Source organism: Varanus komodoensis, unplaced genomic scaffold (genome assembly GCF_004798865.1).
Source record: "Varanus komodoensis strain SLA01 unplaced genomic scaffold, ASM479886v1 scaffold3, whole genome shotgun sequence".
Taxonomy (NCBI): domain Eukaryota; kingdom Metazoa; phylum Chordata; class Lepidosauria; order Squamata; family Varanidae; genus Varanus; species Varanus komodoensis.
In genome coordinates this window covers 3,242,364-3,265,909 of record NW_025335761.1, presented here as the reverse complement: position 1 = coordinate 3,265,909, position 23,546 = coordinate 3,242,364, and the positions used below count along the sequence as shown (strand labels likewise).

Below are 23,546 nucleotides of genomic sequence, written 5' to 3'. Positions count from 1 at the left end.
CCAGTCAGTGGGAATAGGCAGAATATACATACCACGACTACTACCATCATCTTGTAGCTGGGATGCTGAATTCCCCCATCCCACCTGGTCCATCTCCTCACATCTAGCAGGGAAAGAGCCATGCCAGCTACCTTCCCTGAAGTTGCAAAGGTGCCTTGGAGAAGAGAAAAAAAGGATGTGCCAGGGAGGGGAGAGGAGGAGGCTAGGCCAAGGACTCTTGCAGATTCCTACTGGCATCTCAGCCTCTTTCCCTCCTGCTCCCTGGTGCTTTATCTAAAAATGGCCTTCGAGGCATAGCGTACCAGGTTCTGAGTTTGGAGGCCTACGTTCCTTCAGGGCAGGGCAAGAGGACCACACACATAGGTGCCATTGAGAAGCTGCAGTCGTAAGACCTCAAGTGCTTCCACTGAAATGCCATTTCACAAACGGCCACAAGTACAGATCAGCAGGCAGGGACACGGCTCAGCCCAAACCAGTGAATGATATTCAGTCTTATGCTAGGAGATAATTTTCAGGAGTTGGCATTGTTCTGCAGGGGTTGCACAACCGCTCTCAGAAGTAGCACAATTTGCGCAAGCAACACCTAGTCTAATGAAATAATGAGTTGTGCAACACCTTGTAGGATACCTCATGAAACACCCTGTGAAATGCCTTGTGCAACAGTTTACACAACAGTTTCCCAGTGACTAGGGACAATCCTAAAATTAATCTGAAAAGACTGTAATGTTATTCCCTGTTTATTAGTGCACTGGGGTAATGCTACAAGTAGCAGGCTGTCTGCATTAATTCCCCACAACACACGTATTAATGCTGCAATCGCATGCAGAATTACTAGCATGTAATTTATTCCTATAAAAATAATTGAGACTAAATCCTAATAAAGCGTGCTTCTACAAAACTGCAGTTCTGTGTACACTTACTTCAGTGCAACACCCATAAAATTCATTGTGACTTCTGCATGGGATTAGGCTGCACAAATAGTCTTAAACTTGTTAAGCTTTGAAGAATTTAAAATTGTACTGCACACATACACATGGGTTTACTTCCCATTGAAATCACTGTGTTTTAACCTGAAAGTAAATGTGTGACATCAGCAAAATTTTTCCCCTTGTCCACTTCCCAGTTCCTTAACATATGTACACTTCCCACTCCACACAGAGAGACAGAGAGAGAGACAGAGAGAGAGACAACCAGAGTTAAAGAGTGATGTTCTCCAGGCAAAAAAGGAAAACATAAATACGCACAGGTTAAAAAGGAATTAAACTCAGGTAGTTACAGTGACTATAAATAATGGCGTATCATAAATCACTTTATCTTGTGAGAGACAATGAGGTCAACACAAAATGAAGGAGAACTATATGTAGGTGCATTTTTAATTTCAGGCTTCAGTGGATGATTGCTGTATCTTACTGAGCTTTTCAGGAATAGAGTGCTTCCCATTTATTTCAAATATTAGGTGTTTTTTTTTTTCCACTTGCAACTTTACAGGCAAAATGATCTCTGGAGCCATTCACAGACTACAGCTAATTACCCAGTGCAGAAAACACACACCCTAATTTAACATTCCGCAAAGAAAACCCTGGCATCAGCTTCAAATGGGAATTGAGTTACACAAAGTCTGCATGCACAGCAACAACTGCGTGCAAATGCAGCATCAATCGAAGACTTCAGGAATAATTTCATCTTGGTGCAGCAGTGATGATTAGCCATCTTCCCATAGATTTTAATTCTTTCTTCTTCTCAAACTGCCTGATGCTTAATGGAAATTCATTCTGTTTGCTATTTTTGAAAATTGTTCTTGGTAAAAATTATGTTCCTGATAGGCCTAAACCTGAATTAAAACTCCCTGGCTGGAAACGTTTATTGAGAAAGTTTATGTTGTTGTAGCTTGAGAATGTTTATGTTACTGCTGCTTGAGTCTCTTAATTTTATTTTGGTTTTGTAATACTTTCTTATTCTAAGCATATTTACTGAAAAGTCAGTCCCACTGGGTTAACTGAGGCATACACCCCTAGCAACTGTGCATAAGGCTGCAGTTTTGGAAGCTTTCAGTAATTTCTGTTAAGATGGTTTACAGGCCTTTTCAATGTTACCTTCAAAATGCATTACGTGGTTAATTGTTAACCATGAACCCCTGGCGCTGGAAGCAATGCACTTCTGATTTCTGAATGTGCAACTATTTTCCTATTCATTTCAGTGTGGATGATCATCCTATCCATACAGAGCAGAGCAAGGCTAAGGCAGCCCTTTTGGCAAGGGCGTTGAACCTCTTTCAGCCTAAGGGCTGAATTCCAGTCCTCTTGGGGGCTGCATTCCAGTGGAGAACAGGACTGAAGACAAATGGGATCTAGCTAAAAGTAAAATGGGTATAGCCCAAATTACAAAAATACAAGCTTTTTTTAGCTTAAGACTTCTTACTGCCAGTAACAAAAGGAATGCCAGTCTTTTAGAATGGAGGAAAAAACTGCACAAAAGTCAAAAATCAGTGGTTGGGAGAAACAGGGTAGGGACAGAGTAAGGGGGCATTATTTTATTAATGTTAATTGTTGATTTTATATTGTAATGGCTGCCCAGAGAGCATGATGCTAACAAGCAGCTTTTAAACTAATTAATTAATTAATTAATTGTCAGCCAGGCCTGAGAACTTGCACACCTGCCTTGGCAAGATGAATTCAAGGGGTATGTTAGGGTTCTGTACCTGTGGCGGTTTGCTAGGTGGTACAGTATCTCAGAATGGGGGAAACTCTTTTTTTTTTTCTTTTTCAGTGATGAAAGTGGGAGCCATATTTTTAATCCTGAGAATTGAGCTTGTTTTTCTGCTTCATAGGCTCTGCTGGCTATCAGCTTAAAGCTTAAAGCATATAGCAAATATATACAGAACACATCATACCAGCATAAATTTATTTCAGAGCTTTAGCGGTTCAAATAAATTCATTTGAACAACATATGCACACAGAAGAAGTGGATGCAAGACAGCATTAATTTTTAACTTCATGTTTATAGCATCTGACCCCCTGATTCAGTCATGATCTTTCTTGCATTTTACTTTTTTCATGTTTTGTTCTTCTATATAAGAAATTGAAAAATAAGAATGAACAGGATACTAGATATGGTACTGTACGGTAGACCTGTTATTACCTGTGCTACAAACATACATTGTTTCCATGTCTCTGGTTAAGCTGGGACTGCAGGTTTTTGTAGAGTCCCAAAACATATTTCATGCCCAGAGCAGTTTTCATTATTTTTAGTAAGCAAAGGATTTGTGTATAGCCAGTTACCTAGGTCTGTGCACATTCACTGTGACATCATAGGGTTTTCAAGAAAAGCGCAGTGCAAGGATTTCCAATCACACACAGCAATACACATCAATGGAGAGCCAGTGTGGTATAGTAGTTAGAGTACTGCACAGGAACTCAGCAATAAGATTTATTCCACTTCAAGGAGTTCTTCCCACCCTTCAACACTTCCAACTCAGATCTTCCAGCCACATGCAATTGTTGTTTCAATTCTGGCAACTTTTACAGTGTTGTAATTTCCACTGAGTGTTATTTCTGATAACAGTTCCATGGTTTCTCTCCAGTTGGCTGAGCAGTTTCTGAGCAGTGCTGCAAAGAAATCCACCAGCCAGTCTCACCATTTCCTCCTAGCTGGTACTGACCAGTAATGACCTTCCTTTGAAAGACTCATCTTCCTCCGAAGAATGAGTTATGGGACAGTTTGTTTGAAGTCAAACTTAAGTTGTGGGCCACTAGGGTACTCCCATTTTCATCTAAATCAGAAAAGAGTCCAATCAGAAGGCAGGAGTTGGCAGAAACATTGCTCCTTTGCTGCCAGTGATTTGGAACATGGAAATGCATGCATCCGTGCATTACCATTTGAAGAGTATTTCACCTTGGGTGTTTTCACATCAGAAAAGGCTTTGTTTCAGTTCTATGCAGGACCTTTTCCATCTTGTACTTTTTGTATGCAATAATTGAGGGCTACATGGAATCAGACAATTGCTATGGAGAGGTGAGAATCTGATGCAAAAAGTGAGAGAAATAGCATCAGAATCTTGAATTCAACTTTTTAGTGACTAGTGTAGAAACCAGCGAGAGAGAGAGAGAGAGAGAGAGAGAGAGAGAGAGAGAGAGCACGCCAGCCTGCCAGCCCCTGTTACAATGACCAGTGCAAAGAAATAGAAGAGAACAACAGGAGAAACAAGAGACATCTTTGAGTAGATCCAAGATATCCAAGGGAAATTCAAACCTAGATTAGGAATGCTGAAAGACAAACGGTATGGGGACAAACTGTCTGGCCAAAGGAAAACAAAAAGAAGGTGGAGACAGTATACAGAAGAAATGAAAGGATGGCAGACTCTTTCAAAGAGGAATCCTATGAAGAATCTGTACTATTAGAAAGTGAAGTGAAAGCTGCTCTGAAAGCACTTGGAAGGAAGAAAGCATCGGAAGTAGATAGGATACCAATAGGACTGTTCTAAGCTGCAGAGACTGAACTGGTCCAAATCCTAACAATATGCCAGCACATATGGAAAACAAACCAATGGCCTACATACTGCAAACATTCAAAACATATTCCAAACTCCCAAGAAAAGAGATGCAAAAGAGTGTGGCAACCATAGGACCATTGCACAAATTTCCCACCTTGAAAGTGATGTTGAAAGTGTTGTAAGAAAGAATATTACCCTATAAGCTGGATTCTGAAAAGGAAGAGGTACTCATGATAATAGTGCATCTATAGTCAAGTGCACAAAAGAATTTCAGATCAGTCCATGCTTTATAGACTACAGCAAAGCCTTTGACAGTGTGGACCATGACAAACTATGGGTGGCCTGAAAGAAATGGGGTGCCTCATGGACCAGAATCATGGACCAGAAACTACTGTTAGCACAGCATATGGAGAAACAGGATGGTTTCCCATAGGCAAAAGCATCAGACAAAGGGACATTTTATCTCCCTATCTGTCCAGTCTGAATGCATAACATATAATAAGGGAAGCTGGATTAGGATCAAACAAATCAATAATTTAAGATATGCAGATGGTAACTATACTATAGGCAGAAAGCAGCAATGAATTGAAGCAAGTCCTGATGGAAAAGGAAGGAGAAAGTGCAAAAGCAGGACTGCAGCTGTATAGTCAGAAAACAAAAATCACGACTACAGAACAATTATAGAATTTTACAGTTAACAATGAAGACATTGAAATTTTGAAAGATTTTGTACACCTTGACTCCGCCATGAGCTCAAAAGAAGACTGTAGCCAAGAAATATGAAGAGGACTGAGACTTAGAAAGTCAGCGATGCAAGACCTAGAAGAGATGTTTGAGTGAAGGATGTTTCAGTGAAGACCAAGTATTCCCAGTCACTGTATGGGTGTGAAGATGGACAGAGAAGAAAGCTGACGGGAAATAAGGTGCTGGAGGAGTGCTTTGAAAATACTCTGGACTGACAGAATATGAACAAACAGGGCCTAGATCAAATCAAACCAGAACTTGCCTTGGAAGCAAAAATGACAAAACTGAAGCTGTCATGTTTTGGGCACATCATAGAATAGTATAGTAGCAGTAGTGTTGGAAGGGGCAAAGATGCCGTTGAGTTCAACCCCCTGCTGGTGCAAGACACCAGTTTATACCATCCCACTCAGATAACTGTCCAGGTTTGCTTTAAATGGCTCTAGTGTGGGAGATTCTACAACCTCTCTTGAAAACTGGTTCTACTGTCATATTGCTCTGACAGTTAGGAAGTTTTTCCTGGTATCTATCCTGAATCTGGTGTGCTACAGTTTAAGTTCATTGTTCCATGTCCTACCCTCAGGGATGAGTGAGAAGAGGTTTTTTCCATCCTCTTTGTGACAGCCTTTCAGGTACTTGTAGAGGGCTATTATATCCCCTTGTAATCTTCTCTTCTTGAAGCTGAACATGCCCAGCCCTCAGCCTGTCATCATAGGGCTTAGTTTCCAAACCCTGAATCATCTTTGTTGCCCTTCTCTGAACACTCTCTAGTTTTTCAGCATCTTTTTAAAACCTGTTTGCCTATAATTGAACACAGTATTTCAGCTGAAGTCTGACTAGGACAGAGTAAAGAGGAACTAGTGCCTTTCTTGCAGGGCGAGACTAAGGGAGTTGGGTCTTTTCAGCCTGGAGGAGACTCCAAGGGGATCTGTTGGCAACAAATAGGTATGTGAAGGGGTGCCACACAGAGGTGGGTAGAGACCTGTTTCCTCCTGCAGAGGAGGGCAGGACACATTCCAATAGATCAAAGCTCAGGGAACCCAGGTTCAGTTTGGATGCCAGGAAGTACTTCCTGGTAGTTAGGACCCCAAGGGTATGGAGGTGGTTGAAGCCCCACCAGTGAGGGTGTTCAAGGATAGGCTGGACATGCACATGGCAGGCATGTCATGAACGGAGCTGGCTGGAGCCGGCAGTCAGATTAGATGGCCCGGGAGGCCTCTCCTGACTCGTTCTGTTTCTATGTTTCTTGTTCTGGAAATGATGCTTCTGTTTATGCATCCCAACATAGCATTTGCCCATTTTCTCTTTTTGCTTCTTTTTCAGTGGTGTTGAGCCAGGTGTTCCCCATCTTGTATTGAGACATTTGGTTTTTTTCCCCAGGTGAAGAACCAGGTGTCTCTGTTGAATTTCATTCTGTTGCTTTTGGCTGGTTTGTCTAGGTCACCCTGGATCTTCTTTTTGTCTTCTAGGGTGTTTGTCTTCTATTCCACTCAGCTTTGTGTCATCTGCAAATTTAATTATTTAATTATCATGAGAATGGCAGACAATCATGATAGGGAAAGTTGAAGGTGTAAGACAAGGAAGACCAACAATCAGAAGCATTAACTCCATAAAAGAAGACACAGCCTTGAATTTACAAGAGCTGAGCAGGCCTGTTAAGAATATGACATTTTGGAGAGCATTCATTCATAGAGTCCCCATAAATCAGAGTTGGCTTGAAAGCACTTAACAACAACATGATAACAACATGATCAGGTCTCCAAATGCCTTTTTAAAATCCTTCATTGGATTGGGCAGATTTGCATGGGACAATGACACAGGGGTATTAACCCTTTCCCCCTTTTGTTTGCCCAGCTACAGTTGGCATTCACTCACATTCTCATTCTCTCACTGACTCCCCCCCTTCCTGGAGCAAAAGATGGGCTCAGTGCAGTGAGTTACCACTGTTTTTAGATAACATTCCAGGCAGTGAAGGCAAAGATTTTGATTGACCCTAAGCCAGTTCTCAACCCTACTCTAATGGTGTTTTGAAGTAACACCACTGGCTTCCTGTTCCCCTCCAGGCTCAGTTCAGAATCCTGGTTCTTGCTTTTAAAGCATCCATACATCTGCTGCTCTCCCATAGAAGTCCATCCCTGCACCGAGATCGACATACGAGGCCCTTTTCCAGGTGCTCCTCCTGTTGGAAGCAAGGCGAATGACAACCAAAGGCGAATGACAACCTTCTTGGTGGTAGCACCCCACTTGCAGAATGCTTTTTCTAACAAGCAATCATTTAAATCCAAGTTTCAGCAACGTTTTAATTTTCCCAGGGTTTTGTTTTGGTTAGCCTGGCCAACTTTTTTATTCTTCTAAGCAGACCCAATTTATTATTGGCTGGAGTTTTGTGCTGTGCTGTGCTGTGCTCTTGTTTTCTATGATTTGTAATTTTTTAACTCTTCTGTATGCTTCCCTTGGGGATGCTGATTGGTCTTTGATGGTCATGGTATACATCTCAGGAATGAATGAACCTTTTAAAAACATACTGGGAGATTCAATTTGATCTCAAGAGAAATTCGTATTTGCAAGTCAGCTGATTCCCACCTATCAATTTGGTTTTATATCCTAAACAGAGAGAGGCAAAATCATTACAAATGAGCCTCTTAGAACAGTATTTTTGGTGGTAGTACATTGAATAGATACCTCTTCATTGAGAGAGAGAGAGAGAGAGAGAGAGAGAGAGAGAGAGAGAGAGAGAGAGCCCTTTGTTTCTAATCTGCTAGGAGGAGAAGCCTATGTGCTGAGCTTTCAGAATACTGATCAAATGTTTATAAGAAAACACAGATTCAATATTGAATCCATCTGCCTCTGAAAGGTCATTTTTATATCTGAACGTGGCAAAAAGCAGGCCTCCTTAAAATGGTTTAAAAAAACCAGAAGGTACTTCCATTTTTTTCCTGCGTTTCAGCTGGTATGACTCTTTCAGTTTGTCTTAGGTGACTCTTTGGCTGTGAATGGACATAACCTGAAAGTTGGTTTGCTGCTCTTTGTCTTTACACTGCTTCAACCCCCTTAGCAAACATTCTTATCAGTGTGTTAAACACCCCTTCATAACTTACCCATCCCTTATGGCAAACTAACCTTAAAAATAAAACCCTTACCATGAAGCCTTGCTCATTCATTTCAATGTTTACTCAGCACCTTATCTGTAAAATAAATAATAGCGATAATAAACTGCTTAAGGAATTTTTTATCCTCTAAGGAACAGGGATGAAATGGCCCGGTGAAGATATATGAACAAGCTGACAGCTCTTCATAGCTGGCTTCTCCAGAAACAGGAAGACCTGGTTGTTGTTTTCCTGATTTTGAACCAAAAGATAAAGTTGTATGTAGGTCCACAACAGAGAACAGTTTTCCAGTCCCTTGAGTCTGCTTTGTTGATAGAAAGATGGGAAGCTAGTTCTTAAATCAATTACAAAGGAAACAATTGATGTTGACCTCCAAAGCAGTGCTTTGCATAAGATAGGTGTGCGGTTGCACATGCTTCCACCATGCTGCACTCAAACCTTCTTCATGAGATGTGTTAAGAGTACAACCCTCACCATGCCCAGCCAGTAGTACTCTTACACATCTGGAAAGCACCAGTCAGGGGAAGGTGGCCACAGTCCATTTCCTTGTGGATAGACAGACAAAAATATGCATCTAGATATTATTTTGGTTTTGAATGCAGTGGTAATAGATTAAACAAAAATGGTTGGGTACACTCTGTGGGAAACATTCCTTTCTGTATTAGGAAGGTTAACTAGATAGCCGAACACAGAAGAAAAATGTACACAGAGGAAACAGTGCACTTGGTTTTTTATAGGCTGAAGCAGTCTGTGCAAAACACACCTTTCTTGTGGCAAAATGAAAACAGATGTTACACTTTTGATGAGAAGAGTTGAAAGTATGCATGTTAAAAACCTGGAAAAAGGGCCTCCCTTTGCAAATCCTATTATTTGTAATGATTTCTAACAGGATTTGCCTTTCCAGCTCTTTGCTCTCCCCAATGCATCAATCTTAAAATGCCTTTCATGATATCATCCGCTTTTCTTAATACCCAACTTGTTTTTATATCCTTCTATCACATCCGTGGTTTTTTTTTCCTGATCTGAACTAGAAAGGAGAGGAAGAATTCTATCCTCTTAGACCAAGAGTTCAGTTGTTCAAAAGGAAAACACATTTTTTAGCATAGAACAAGCTCAATTGGATTTGGGTGTATATCTTTTTCCTTGAAATTATTCTTGATGTTTGTAAGCCTGTCACCAAGGGCAGCTGTCATTTTTGCAGTGGAACAAAAATATCACTGCCAGTGCTAAAGGTTCTGATGCTGTGCCATGGTATAATGATTATACAAAGCATTAATAGTAGTAAATAGATGATATGCTCTCTTCTAGCATTTTGTCCCACTTGAGTAAGAGTAAGAAACAGAAGCTGAGAGGGGCTAGGTAAACAGAAGAAATGGTTGATTCTCAACAGCTGGACAGTCAGAAAGGTTTACTCCTCGTCCTAATGGTGTCCTGGAATGCACTCCTGCACTTTCTCTCATGTAGGTAAATTATTTCCTACAACGGATGGGTGGAAAAATAAAATACTGCACTTGAGAACAGCTTTGTGAGGGCAGAACCTGTTGTTCTCCTTGACATCCCTTCACTGACAGTATTCTGCAGAGCTGCAGGCAGAAAATCAGAAAATCACACAGCAGTAGGCAAATATGCCTTTTGTCCTGCCTCTCTGTCCAATGGCAGGCTTTCTGCTACTGACAAGATTCAGATTGGCTTATTCGTATTTAGTCATATAGACCATCACAAGTTTAGTAGTAGTAGTAGTGGTGGCATTTCCCCAGTTATGAATGACTTCCATTCCTGAGAAAACAGGAAATTGCCTTTAAGTTGAATTTGTATGTAAATCACATCACATCAAGTCAGCCTTCAACATTCATGGGGGTTGGAGGTGCAGGACCCCCATGAAAGTGGAAAAAACATTCATATCTCTACCTATCTGCCCAAACTCATCAGGGCCTCCTCTTTGCAGCAAGGAAATGGCAGAAATGTCCCTCTCCAGATGGGCAGGACAAGAAGGCCTTCTTTGGAGGCCTCCCTCTCTCGCCTTTCACTTCTTCTCTCTCTGTGGTAATGACAAATTCCTGCAGTAATTTTTCAAAAAATTAATAGGATTTGTGGCAGATCATTCATAAGTACAAGTTGTTCATAACTCAGGTGTTCCTCACTCAGGGACTGCCTGTGAGGGTACAAAATGCCTGTGAGGGTACTTCACACACATTATGCCTATATTGCAAGGTAAAAATGAAATACTTGAAATGAAGGCTTTGCGAATAGTATTTCACCCGAGGCTAACTATCACGCTTATGGCCAAGGCAAGGATTTAAACATGGAATCCCATGTTCACAGAAAACAATTACCTTCCTCAGTTCCCTGTAAATATGATTCCAAACTATGTACGTTATACTATACATTGCTAGGTAAGATGAGTTTCTCTAAAGTAGGCCCCCAGCGTATCTTTAAGAGTCATGAAAACTTCAGATGTAATTATTCTGAGTCTCCTAAATAGGTTCATTTGAAAATCAGCTTATTTTCAATTTTATAGCCAAGTTTGGGGTTTTTAAAGCAAACAGGATAACTAACCTCCCGCTCTAGGATATTTTAATATATTTGGCTTAGCATCAGCTGTAATGGATCTTTCCTTTCTTTCCACAGGCCCTTCATGCTTCTGCCCCCACTGATGGAATGGATGCGAGTAGCGATCACCTATGCTGAGCACCGGCGCAGTTTAACAGTGGACAGTGATGATATAAGGCAGACAGCCAGACTACTCTTACCTGGACTGGACTGTGAGCCACGACAGCTAAAGTATGTGGTGTGCAGTTGACACGCAATACTGAGTTGAACCACAAAGCTCTCCTAGGAGAGCTGCAGACATCATTTGAACGTTGTACATGCACTTGGGAAGATGATGATTTGTTCAGGGGTGCAAAGGCTGAGCCATTGGCCCCCAGCAGGCAGGCTCTATGCAGTAGGCAGTGGATGCAGTAGGCAGAAAAGTGAGGCCGAAGCAACTTATTTCAAAGATTGTAAGTACAAAGCCGGCCTGCTTCCCCGGCTCACAAAACACAAAGGCACTCCTCTGTACCCACATTTGCCTGCTCCCATTGCACAGAAATTTCAAACTGAGACATGCAAGATGATTCTAAGATGGGGAGTGGAAAGCAAAGGGTATTTTAGTGGGGATGACCCAAACATCAACACAGAAATGTACCTCTGAACCCACATTTGCCTGCTCCATCAACAAGCCATTGCACAGGAAGAGGAAACTGAAACATTAATTTTACCCTTAGGAATGTCAGGCAAAAGGTTGAGAGGGTGTCTCTGACGGGCAGAAAACCATCACAGTACAGTGGTACCTTGGCTCACGGACGCCTTGGGTCACGAACAAAAATTACTGAAAAACTTTTACTTGGGTTGCAAACACCACTTTGGGTGGCGGCCAAGATCATAGCCATCTCCTCCCCCCTCCCCCCCCGGTGGGGAGATGGCCACGACTGCAGTACCATTTGTGCAGGGAAGGCGTCCATGATCAGAGGCACGCTGCTGCAGGAAAGACAGGTGCAGCAAAGCAGAGCCGTGGGGGAGATTGCCGAGAATCCGTTTGTCATTCGTGCAGCCACGTGCCTCTGATCACGGATCGCAGTTGCTTTCGTGCAGGGAAGGCATCCGTGATCAGAGGCACGTGGCTGCAGGAAAGATGGGAGCAGCAAAGCAGAGCCGCCAGGGAGATGGCTGAGATTCTGCCTGTCTTTCCTGCAGGAGTGCACTACTGATCAGGCACACCTTCCCTGTACGAACAGAACTGCGATCGAGGCCATCTCCCCACCCCCAACGCACCATTTGCGCCCATCTCTCCCTCCCCCAGTGCACCTGCGAACAAGTCCGTCTCTCCCCCCACCTCCTAGTGCACTGGGATGACGGGCGCCTGCAGGGATGACAGGCGCAATCTCAGTCGTGCTGGGGGGGCGGGGTGGGGAGATGACCATGCTTGTGCTTGGGGGGGTGGGGGGAGATGGCCGCGATCTTTGTTGTTGTCACTTTGCTTCACATTTTTCTGATTTAAAAAATGGTTACAGAACGGATTAACCTTATTTACATTGAACCTTATGGGGAAATTTAACTTGGCTCACGACCAATTTGAGTCATGACCAGAGTCCTGGAACGGATTAAGTTCATGAGCAAGGTACCACTGTTTTTCATTGAGCCCACTCTTTTCTGGTGCAACAGAAAGCTGTTACATAGAAAACAGAAATTGGAGGCAAGTGGTTTTAGCATCATTAAAGCAAAGTGGCAGGGATGCAGGGGAGAAATCTGTAGACCTCCGCCAACCACACCTATGGACCCTGCAGCAGCAAATTCCCTTGCATAGAAAAGGCAAACCAGGAAAGCTAAAAATGGGGAATAAAGGAAAAGCACGGACCACATGCCCACATTTTCTTTTTTTTTCTTTTCACCCAGGCAGACAAGCTGATCTTCTCCCTCTGTCTTGGGGAAAGTGTATGGGACACCCACAAAATCACCCTCAAGCCATCATATTTAAAAAGAGAAAAAAATAAACAATACTCTTAAATTGTGAAATAAAAATGTAAAATCGCAAGGAACTCCTAGCCTCTCCTCCCAATATTAAAATTCATAAAACACAACAAGCTATAAGTTAGGCAACACCTGCTGATGGCACCTGCTTCCTTCTGTTTTCTTTGAAGTCCTCTGTGCTAGAAAGAGCAAGCAGAAGGAAAGCAAAGACATCCAATGTAAAAAGAAAAAGGGCACTTACTGGGTGTGAGAGTCTAACACCCAGACCTAACTAGAATGGAAGTGCTTCCTGCTGCCCCCTGAGGACAGATAGATTGATTTTCTGTTGCTAGTGCCAGGGTAGGTGTCCCTCTAAGGCAGCAGTCCTCAAACTATTTCATCGGGGGCCAGTTGAAAGGTGCTGGTGCTAGGTGCGGGCCGGAAAGTTGGTGCCAGCAGGGTGTGCGGGCCGGCGCAGGGCCAGGGTGCATGGGCGCTGAGGCAGGGAGTGGGGCACGTGGGCGGGCGCATGTGGTGAGGGGAGGCGAAGCAAGGCAGGGCGGGCATGTGCCACGATGCAGCGATGGGCATGCAAGTCAGTGGCTTGCTCGCTTGGAGATTGTTTTCTCCAAGAGAGTCCAAAACGATCTCGTGAACAAGCCGCTGCCTCCCCACGCGGGGGGCGAGGTGGGCGGTGGCAGGTGTGCGTGGCGTGTGCGTGCGCTTGGCGCATTGAAAACCTCTGAGGTGGGCTGGATAAATGGCCATGCTGGCTGGATCTGGCCCCTGGGCCATAGTTTGAGGACCCCTGCTCTAAGGACAGGAAGGTGGGGAGTCCAGCAGGCAGGTGGTCATTGCCTGCCCACCTGAGACAAGCAGCTACTCCTGAATGCCAGAGGCCTTTCTGTAATATAAAGCAGGGATGTCCTTTGTCATAAAGGGACCCTGCCAATAGGACAAAACATACAGCAAAGTTTTCCATGTGAGAACTCGCATTCAGCCTACTTTTGTGGAGGGCACTGTAACCCTTTTACGGACCATGGCATTTGAGTGCATGCACATCATACGTACATGAAAATATATATAATATGCATGTATAGTATGTGCTACTTTTTACACTGAAAGGAGTTGTTGTATACCATGTATGTAAGAGCCCTAAAAGCACGGTGAGGAGTATGACTGTGCATAAGCTTATAGTAACAACCAGCCCTCGCTTCCATCTGTGTGTGTTTCAGTCACTGTTTATGTTCTGGTGGTTTTGCTGCCATTGGCAGCTTCCCAGTTATCATACAACTGCCATACTGATCTTAAAATATTCATTCAGAAAGCTAAATATTTGTAGGCAGTTATTTTGATGATGAGATTAATTTTACCATTTATTACATATCCTATGCATGAAAGAAGGTATTTATCAAGTAGCATTCAATCAGAGACCACTGATGAGTCCCTGCATGGGTTTTGATCAGTCATTGACCTTGTTAAACAAGCTCTAGTATGTCAATTTGCAATTCTAGTAAAGATTTTGTATTCATATTAAGGAGCAATGTATTGCAGTGAGATTTTCTTGGGCTTTAAGACTGCTGGGTGCAATTTACTGTGGTACTTCAACCAGGCCTTAGATTAATTATGGGGTAAATGAGTGGGTGGCTGTGCTACAGAGCAGCAGCACTCTGCGTTTTTCAGAACATCTAGCTCCCCCACTTAATAAAGTGTGATTAAATGCAAAAGCAGGACATGCTGGATTACAATAATGTAACCAGTATAATAATGTTAAATCACCATTTTTGCTTTTTCACCTCAGGCCTGAGTGCTGCTTTAGTTCCTTTCGGAGAATGGATGCTAAGGCTGCCACTGAAAAATTCCAGCAGGACCTGGGGTTCCGAATGCTGAACTGTGGAAGGACTGATTTGATCAACCAAGCTATAGAAGCATTGGGACCTGAAGGAGTTAATACAATGGATGATCAGGTGTGTAGAATACTCTGGGCTGTGGCCAAAAAGAAATCCCTTAGCTAAAATTAATTCTAGTGGAGGCACAACAATAGACAAAGTACAGATCAAGAGATTTTGAGATGCTGCTGTTCAAGTTGGGGAAGAGGTTTCAGTTCAGCTTGGTGCCCTCCAGATGTGTTGGACTAAACCCCTATCATCCCCAGCTAACATGGCCGATGGTTATTCAAGCCAACTGGAGACTACCAGGTTGAGGGGAGCTGTTCCAGCACATGCAAATGATGCTCTTCCCAGAAGGAGTATGTGATCCCTTATTCTAAGGGAATAATACGACCCCAGAGTCAGAGCCAGGGCTTTCCGGACACTTGAGCACCTGGTGCCTGCTTTTACTGTAACCGTTTTGTTTCTCTGCGAACAGATATCCTGATGCTCCTCTTTCTTGCTATTAGCTGATGTGGCCCACTACAGATACTGGTCTCAGAGGGAGAGTGCAGGCAAAATGTATGGGCAGCAATGCAGTATTTTGAGTGGGGCTACACAGGTGGCACAAGAACATCAGCAGGCTCCAAACCGTAGGCACCCATTGAAACAGGTGCATAAGGGTAAGCAGAATGGCTGTGTTCAGGCACCACTTCAGGGACTCCCCTAGTTGTGTGCCTGTGTGGATGCTCAGTTATGTCTACCACTGATACCAGGCCCCGTTGGCATAATTCAGAAACCCATATATTATGTGCTTTATGGTATAGTACATGGAGGTAAAGTACTGTCATCTTTGTGCAGCATTAAAATGATTCTGTATAAATGTAGTATAAATTCTTGCTGCATTCATCAAATTCCAGTTCTGGTCAGTGTTCAAGTCTTTCAGTGGTGGTGGAAATCTCTAATCCAGAAAGAATGCTGTACATGAGCTTTTGTATTTTGTATTCTGCTGAACTAGGCCCCACAGGCACAGAAGGCTGCAGAGGACTGAAGAGCTTGCATGCAACCCCTGGTGTTTGTGTGCATGAGTGCTTATTGTTTCAATTGAGGGCCTGGGCTACTCAGGGGATCACCCATTTCTCCAAGGGCTTTTTGCTTCTCTTCCAATTCAGGGGGCCTGCACAATCTTCCTGACTCCAGCTGGAGAACAAAGTGAACTCTACTAGTTCCTCTGTCTTTTTTAGTTTGAAAAGTCCCGTGGTTTAAAATGTCAGGTTAATGCAACTCATGATCTAGTTATCACTGGCTTATTCTATTTGCTACATTCCTTGTGTGTGTCTTTTCTAGGTCAGTGTCTTACAATAGGAAAGCACTACTTTGCATGCACAGAGATTTTTATCTCCTGCAAGCATAAGCACAAATATTTATGCTGAGCATGACACAGCCGAAGGCATTTATAAAGCTTATTGATTTCAATAGGACAGTTGCAATACAGTCCTGAACAGTATAAACCTGTGTGTATTTTTCTGGATTAGAGAAACGGTCCTGTTGAAATCAATGGGATTATAAAGCTTAACTTTGGTTGTTCATTGTATGGCATTAAATCAATCACCTGCCTCCTACAAAAGGAAGGGCTCTACTTGCCCAATTTTGGGGTGACCTTCCCTCTCCTCACACCACAACCTACTCCATTTAGCAGGGTCTCCTGACTCTTTCTGCAGCATTTTCAGAGTGCAGCAAGAGCTGCCATGGGAAGGAGGGGACATGGAAACCTGCTTCCATCAGCACAGTTGATCCAGCATCAATCTGGATCTAATCCATCTATTTGTGCCAAAGTTAGGAACCAGCCAATGATTTGTTACCATTGAGTTCAGTGAGGCTTGCTCTCAAAGCAGGTTCAGACACATACTTCAATCTCTTTTCGCTCCCTGCCATTGAAATAAACAACTTTGGCTGAATTATTCTGACCCATGTTTTCCAAGTATGTTTTATTTTACATAAAATGTGTTTTCATAATGGTGTTTACAGTAACTGAACTCTATATAAGATTAAAGACCACAGGTTTTGTGATGGACTTTCCTGCTAGACATAAAAATAGGGGAAAATTGATCATATGCTTTGTTCTTAAAGGGTATGACTCCACTCATGTATGCCTGTTCTGCTGGAGATGAAGCCATGGTCCAGATGCTGATTGATGCCGGAGCAAATCTAGATATACCAGTAAGTAAAGACTGAACCCAGCGGGTTGCTTACCCTTTCCGCTGGCAAGATTATTATTCAGTGTCCTGTGAAAATCAGATTTTTTTGCTTTCAGGGGTAAACAGGGGTCATGCTTAAGGAGAGAGTTTCTCTCTTTAAAAAAAATCTATCGGTTCTGATACAATAAAGTTTAGATCTCCTTCAAAGCTTGCTACAGACGAGATCATGATTAACACTGGCATAGTGATGGAGAAATTGAGGGAATAAATGCTTCCCTTCTGCAAGAGCAGCCTCCAAAGGGAACCAGTTAATGCATTAGAGAAGCCCAAGGGATTGAATACACTGATTGGTGTTGGCAGTACTTTCTGAGCCTTGTCAGTCTGCCATTCCCAGGGGTTGCAATTTACCAGGGATGTGCCACTCTCAGACATATCTAAGGTGAAGAATTACAATGGGTAAACTTTCTTTTAATTTTCCCCAGGTCCCTGGTAGTTCATCCCGATACCCATCAGCTCATCCTGATAGCCGGCACTGGACCGCGCTCACCTTTGCTGTCTTACATGGACATATCTCTGTAGTTCAGGTGAGCAAAGGCAAACCACCCATCTTTCATAATTGGAAAGAACATGCTGTAAGATGTGCAGTCTGTGAAATCAGTTATTTCTGCTCTTTTTGTATTATGCCAAGGGCATTTCTAATCTGTGAACCTGTATTAGTTTGGTAGCAGTATAACTGTCCTAAGTTAAGAATTCTCAATTGTAATTTGGTGAGAATTCAGAGAATCCTCAGCTAGAGATCCCAACCTTCTCTTGAGGAAATCCAGCGCCCTAGGAAGGTGAGACGACAATGTAAGGACTTTAAGTCTCATTGTATGTTAACATAAATAACTTTGTAGGTTCAGTCCATAGGGCAGAGATAGCATCACTCACTATTTGTTTATACATGACCATTCCTATTCCTGAATGTTTATAAAGTTGCCATGGACCAGTTGCACTGGTGCTATCACTGATCTGAGGATGTCTTTCCAAGGGCTCTTCCTACCATATGATTATTTTAAGATCAGAATTAATCTTGTGATTCATTACTGCTGGTCGCTGGAGACATCTGGAAATCAAAGCTTGTTAATCATGTGTGCTTGTTGATATATTTAAATTATGTGTGGATAAAGAAAGAAAGCAATAATTTAAGCAGGGGTTTTCAAGACCTTTCATATATGTGATTTCAGAAGTATTCAAATTACTCCTACTTCTTTTACCTTGTATATATTAGAATTGACCTCAGTGTGTAGAAGGGAAGTCTAAAAGTTGCCATCCTCTTCCCTGAGTTACAATGTTTTGATGGGGATCCTAAGCATATTTATTTGGAAGTAAGTGTATGTAGAATTGTAACACTGGCTCAATAAATCAGGGGCAAAGAACTTAAGCCCAGAAGTGAAATCCAGCCCTGCTGGAGCCTCAGTCCAGCCTTTCAGATTTCTCTCAATGTCCATATCTCCTTCCCCTTGCCTCACATCCTCCTCTTCCCCTCAACCACAGATCATTTGGTGGTTTCCTGGTTGCATGTTCTTCTGGGTTCTTCCCCCTTTGCCTTACCAACCCTGCACAATGCTAGTACGCAGAAAACAAGAGTTTCTCTGAAATAAAATTCAGCCATTCAACTGAAGGTAGTTTCCCACCTCAGCCATTCATGCTGAATTGCACTACATTCATGACTGTTAATACTACTTTTACTTTTTGCTTTTTCAAGGTAACAAGGAAATAAGAACTGATGCCTTGGTGAGATGGTGTCAGTTCAGTAGCTGTGATGTGTTTACATTATCAAAACTGGATTTTCTACCTAATGAGATTTGGAGGCATATCTATAAGTTGCATAGTCAGGGCCTTAAAATTGTCATTCATTGTATGGTCCTTAATTTCTCATCAGAAAATGCAGAGGCAGCCATTCCTAAATACATCAGGTACCCTCTTGTGCAAGTCCTCTTCTTGTTAATATTTGAGGCTCTTTGTTATTGTCACAGATAATACAGAACTAAGATCCATGGAGTCATTGTGGGCTCTTGAAGTACAGCCATCTTCTTTTAATGTCAATAGGAATTAAGAATGAACAACAGCAAGTTGTCAGCTGAGGTTAAGGAAATAAGCTTTTTCAGTTCACATAAGTAACAAGCAACTGTGGATGGTGTGGGTTCAGTTTTGAATTATACATTTATGTAAATGTCCATGCAAATGAGATTTTTGCCTTCAAAGACTTGGAGCATTGCCAGTGCATTCTTTAGTATTGCTAAGGTTGGGCATGCTTAATTTACACTTGTGATAATAAATGTGTTTTGCCCCAGAAACACCATTGAGAATTCTGTCAAGAGAACCTCTTAGAGGGAATTAAGTTTGGGTTCTCTAAGCCTTATTTATGTTAACTACAGGCCGTGTTTATTTACTCCCTGTTGTTCAACTGTAAACATTTAATCTTTGGAAGCTCAAATCTTCAGATGTTTCTAGCAACCTGTGGGAATCATTGCATTCTGATATTAAATAAACATGTCTTGGGCAGTTCCTGTGGACGCACTTCTTCAAATTGATCTCATCTGACAACTTTGCAACTGGCACAGGCAACCTGGTGAACCTACAGAAAAACCAATCAGATGTTCCATTTTGATTGATAGTATTCACTTTTTCTTGATTTTTAAAATCATGTTTCAGCAGTATCTGGAGAAAGCGAACTGTAGTAGTTGGCTATCACCTGGTTATTTCCCTACTCTTCTTTCTCATTGAGCTGGGAGCAATTTTTAAATCCAGCCTTAAGGGCCACACCCATATATTTAAATGCTTGAAATCTTCAAAATGCTAAATGTTTCAGAGAGGATGTTTAACTCCCATAATTATTTTTAGCTTGTAATTTGTACAGTTATGTATAATCTTTACATTTCTCCCTTTCAAGCATTTCAACCATGTTCTTCCATCAAAAAGTCTCCCAAGAACAACTTGTAAATATCAGTATTAAGACAGTCCCTGGTTTTAGGCTTATAATCTAAAAGAGATGCAGACAAGGATAATGGAATTGGGAAGAAAGAGGAAAGAATCAAGTTTTAGCACTAGTTCTAACAGTTGCTGTTCTTATTGCAGCTAGATTGGAACCACTGCTAGCTGAGAGACGGTTGGGCAAGCCAAACAGAGCTGGTGTCTCAGCACAAGTAATGCTGTAGCTCTGCTTCTCTTCTTTTCCCATGCACTGCTCCCCATGTTCTAATAAATGGGATTTATAAGCAAAACAAACCAAATAAAATGCAAAGGAGATTCCTGCCCCAAGAACATTAATAAAGTTACATGTGGGTAAGAGAGTGAAGTGAAGGATAGACAAATGTAACAAGGAATGAATATTAAGCAGAATATTTGCTTAATTTGGTTACAATTGAGGAAGAGAATCAACAGGTTTAACGAAAAACTTAAGGCAGGGGTGGGCAGCATGTGGTTCTCCAGTTGTTGCTAGACTCTGGCTTCCATTATCTCTTACCATTGGCTAGGGCTGATGCAAGTTGTAGTCTAAAGTAATTTGGGGAGCCACATGTTTGCCACTACTGGCATAAGAAGTTAATTGAAAAGCTGAGATTTGGGAAGGAAAGAGGTAATAGAGTTGGGTCACCTATCTCACTGTGGGCGCATGCTTTTCTAGCTTAGCAAAGGTGATTCAGCATGCCAGCCTGATGTAGAGCTATGCAGGCAGGCATAGTGAGCAGGTAGAGTAAGACTGCATCCTATTAGGAAGAATGTTTCAGGCATGGGGGCGGTTTAAGGAAAAATAGGTGGAATATTTAATTTAAATATTTCCAGATAATTTTCCATAGATACATATATACATCTTCTCTCAGAACTAGATAGGAATCTTGCCTTTCCTGTCTTCCTGTGATGCTGTCTTCACATGTTAACATACAATTGAATTGCCTGATATATCATGTGTGCTTTAAAAAAAAGAAAAAAAAAGACAGCTATAAATTTGTGACCAGCAAACATGAAGTCAACCTGAAGGAACCAGACCCTTTCTGCTGCGCAGCAGTCTAAGATAAAGAGCGGGTGAATGCTCTTTCCCTTTCTCTTTCGCATTGCTCTTTATGTTCCCTTTTGCAGTTGCTCCTAGATGCTGGGGCCCACGTTGAAGGCTCAGCTGTTAACAGTGGAGAAGACAACTATGCCGAGACCCCACTACAGCTGGCTTCAGCAGCAGGCAAGTCTGAGCAAGCATTTTCATGACATTCCCAGAAACAGAAGTTTGGGGATGCACTGTGTTACACAATACATGTTTGCATTACAGTTTGACAGTGTCAAAACAGATAGGGCTTCGCTAAATGAGATTTTCATCTGACCACTTTGCCAAGCCTTCTGTTTCTGGATTTCTCACAAGATTAAATTCTTTACAAATGTTCTTTTTCTGAAGATTTTCTTTTTATATCTTTCTATATATTCTGTTGCACAGTACAACAGAATTACAGCAATACATGAGCCTCATTCCACGTTATTTGGCATCTTTCCTTGCTCTGCATGAACTATGGGAATGCTTGAAAGGCATGGGAGAGGCCCTGGAGGAAGAGGAGATTGCATAAAGCACCCATAAACTACCATGCTTCATGCAGAGAAGCCCATAAAGTAGGAAAAAACCAATGGCTGAGGTCCAGAAGTGTTCTTCAGCCAGCAGAAGACTGTTGCTTGTACAATGGCACTTCTGCATCATCTCCTTCTGTTCACTTCCTCTGGATGTCAGAGGTGCACGGGGGACCCTTGCTGGGGGGAAAGAGAACATGGAAGCACTATTCTGCAAAGTGGTAGCCTTCTGCTGGTGGAAGAACATTTCTGTACCTAAGTCAATATTTTAAAAAATAGTATGCTTGTTAATCTTCATACTGTTACTGACAGAATACCTATCACCCAGCTGTACCCATAAATACCTGTTGTGCAGGACCTTTTCTCTGTTGCATGGCTTTTGCCATGTACCATCGTATTGCATAATGTTGAACAAAAAAGCATAACTCCTTTCTCAATTAATGATTTGAATAAATAGACGACTGCCATATTACATCTTTAATGAATACCAATAAAGCTTACATTGTCTTTCTAGGCAACTATGAACTGGTCAGCTTGCTGCTGAGCAGGGGGGCAGATCCCATTCTGAGTATGCTGGAAGCTAATGGGATGTCTTCTTCACTTCATGAAGACATGAATTGCTTTAGCCATGCTGCTGCACATGGACATAGGTAAACTGCATGCAGAAGCTGCTTCTGCAATATACTTGCTTGCAAACACCAGTGCTCGATGTGTGGAGGACCAGTGGGGGCTGCCCAGTGAGAAGCGGGGCAGGAAGTATGGACCTGCACAGTTTTCTATGCGTTTGGCCTGGAATAAGCACACAAATACAGCTTTAGTCTGATACTGGGACAAAAGATGGTGAAAACCCTGATTTGGATGGTAGAATGGTGTACAGGTTAAAGTGGTGGATTTTGGACAGCATTACAGTTGCAGTCAATAAAGATATCCAAACTTTTTATCCTTAAACTGTTTACACTGAACACATGCCAGTGTGGTAAGAGCCGTAATCTCTCCAAGGTGCTATGCATGCATCATGACCCTGCTTCCCAAATGAATGCATTTGTAATTATCTTGCAAACATCACCAACCTAAAAATAACTTCCCACCATCAGGAACTGGGGGAACAGGTGTGTGTGCGGTAACATAGAATGAGAAAGGGAGCACTGTTGACCACAGATGACTCGCACATCTTTCTTTATAATGTTTCTGAGAAGTGGAGATAGATCAGTTTGTGCCATCTTTAGCCCAAGAGGAAAAGTATATCCCCAGTCTGTGTGCGGAGATTGTTGCAGCCAGTGGTGATTTAGAACAACCAATACTGCTTGGCATGCCTGGAGTGTAAATGAGTGCGCTAGATGGAAATTGAAGCAGGAACCTTATTAGGAGGCTGTTGCTGTGATGAGATAAGGAAATGAGATAAGCTGATGTATGCTCCTGTTGTTCCTTGGAGAAAAAGAGAGATACCAGTTTGAGAAGGGAAACACACAGCTATCCGATGAACGTGAGCAAGCAAACATACCTGTAACAACTTGCGAATGCTTAAAGGATTTAATTTGGTTGAATTCTACCTTTATGTTTTTCTCCATGACTTTTTAAAAATTTGTCTACTGTAGTAGGAATTTATTAACAGAGGCTACCAGAATAAACTGAAATATTACACACTCCAGAAATATGTAAAACCTATTAATACTGAGAATCTCTTGCTTTCCCTTTACAGAAATGTTCTACGCAAGCTGCTAACTCAGCCACAGCAGTCAAAGGGAGATGTTCTCTCACTGGAAGAGATTTTAGCAGAGGGAGTGGAAAGTGACACCTCCAGCCAAGGAAGTTCCAATGAGGGGCAGATTAAGTTGTGCAAAACCCGGATGAAGGCTTTGCAGGAGGCCATGTATTACAGTGCCGAGCATGGCTATGTTGACATCACAATGGAGCTCCGAGCAATTGGTAGGAGAAGCTTTTTCCTGAAAAGTTTGCTTCAAGACTCCACTCACCATTTTAAAACATGGCAGTATTCTCAGGCTATAAACACTGCTGTGCATGTCTGAGTTAGAATTAGTTACTGTAATGGGCCTTCTGACAAGAC

General features: G+C 42.3%; 1 protein-coding gene across 1 annotated transcript in view; it reads left to right on the top strand.

The window, feature by feature from the left end:
• The window catches only part of ABTB2 (ankyrin repeat and BTB domain containing 2), a 169,758-nt gene that overhangs the window by 131,905 nt on the left and 14,307 nt on the right, over positions 1–23,546 (top strand). The window contains exons 4-10 of the mRNA XM_044436323.1: positions 10,966–11,118; positions 14,627–14,792; positions 16,824–16,913; positions 17,374–17,475; positions 21,011–21,107; positions 21,996–22,131; positions 23,181–23,407. Of these exons, the coding sequence (XP_044292258.1) occupies positions 10,966–11,118; positions 14,627–14,792; positions 16,824–16,913; positions 17,374–17,475; positions 21,011–21,107; positions 21,996–22,131; positions 23,181–23,407 (971 nt within the window). The remainder of the gene's footprint in view (positions 1–10,965; positions 11,119–14,626; positions 14,793–16,823; positions 16,914–17,373; positions 17,476–21,010; positions 21,108–21,995; positions 22,132–23,180; positions 23,408–23,546) is intronic.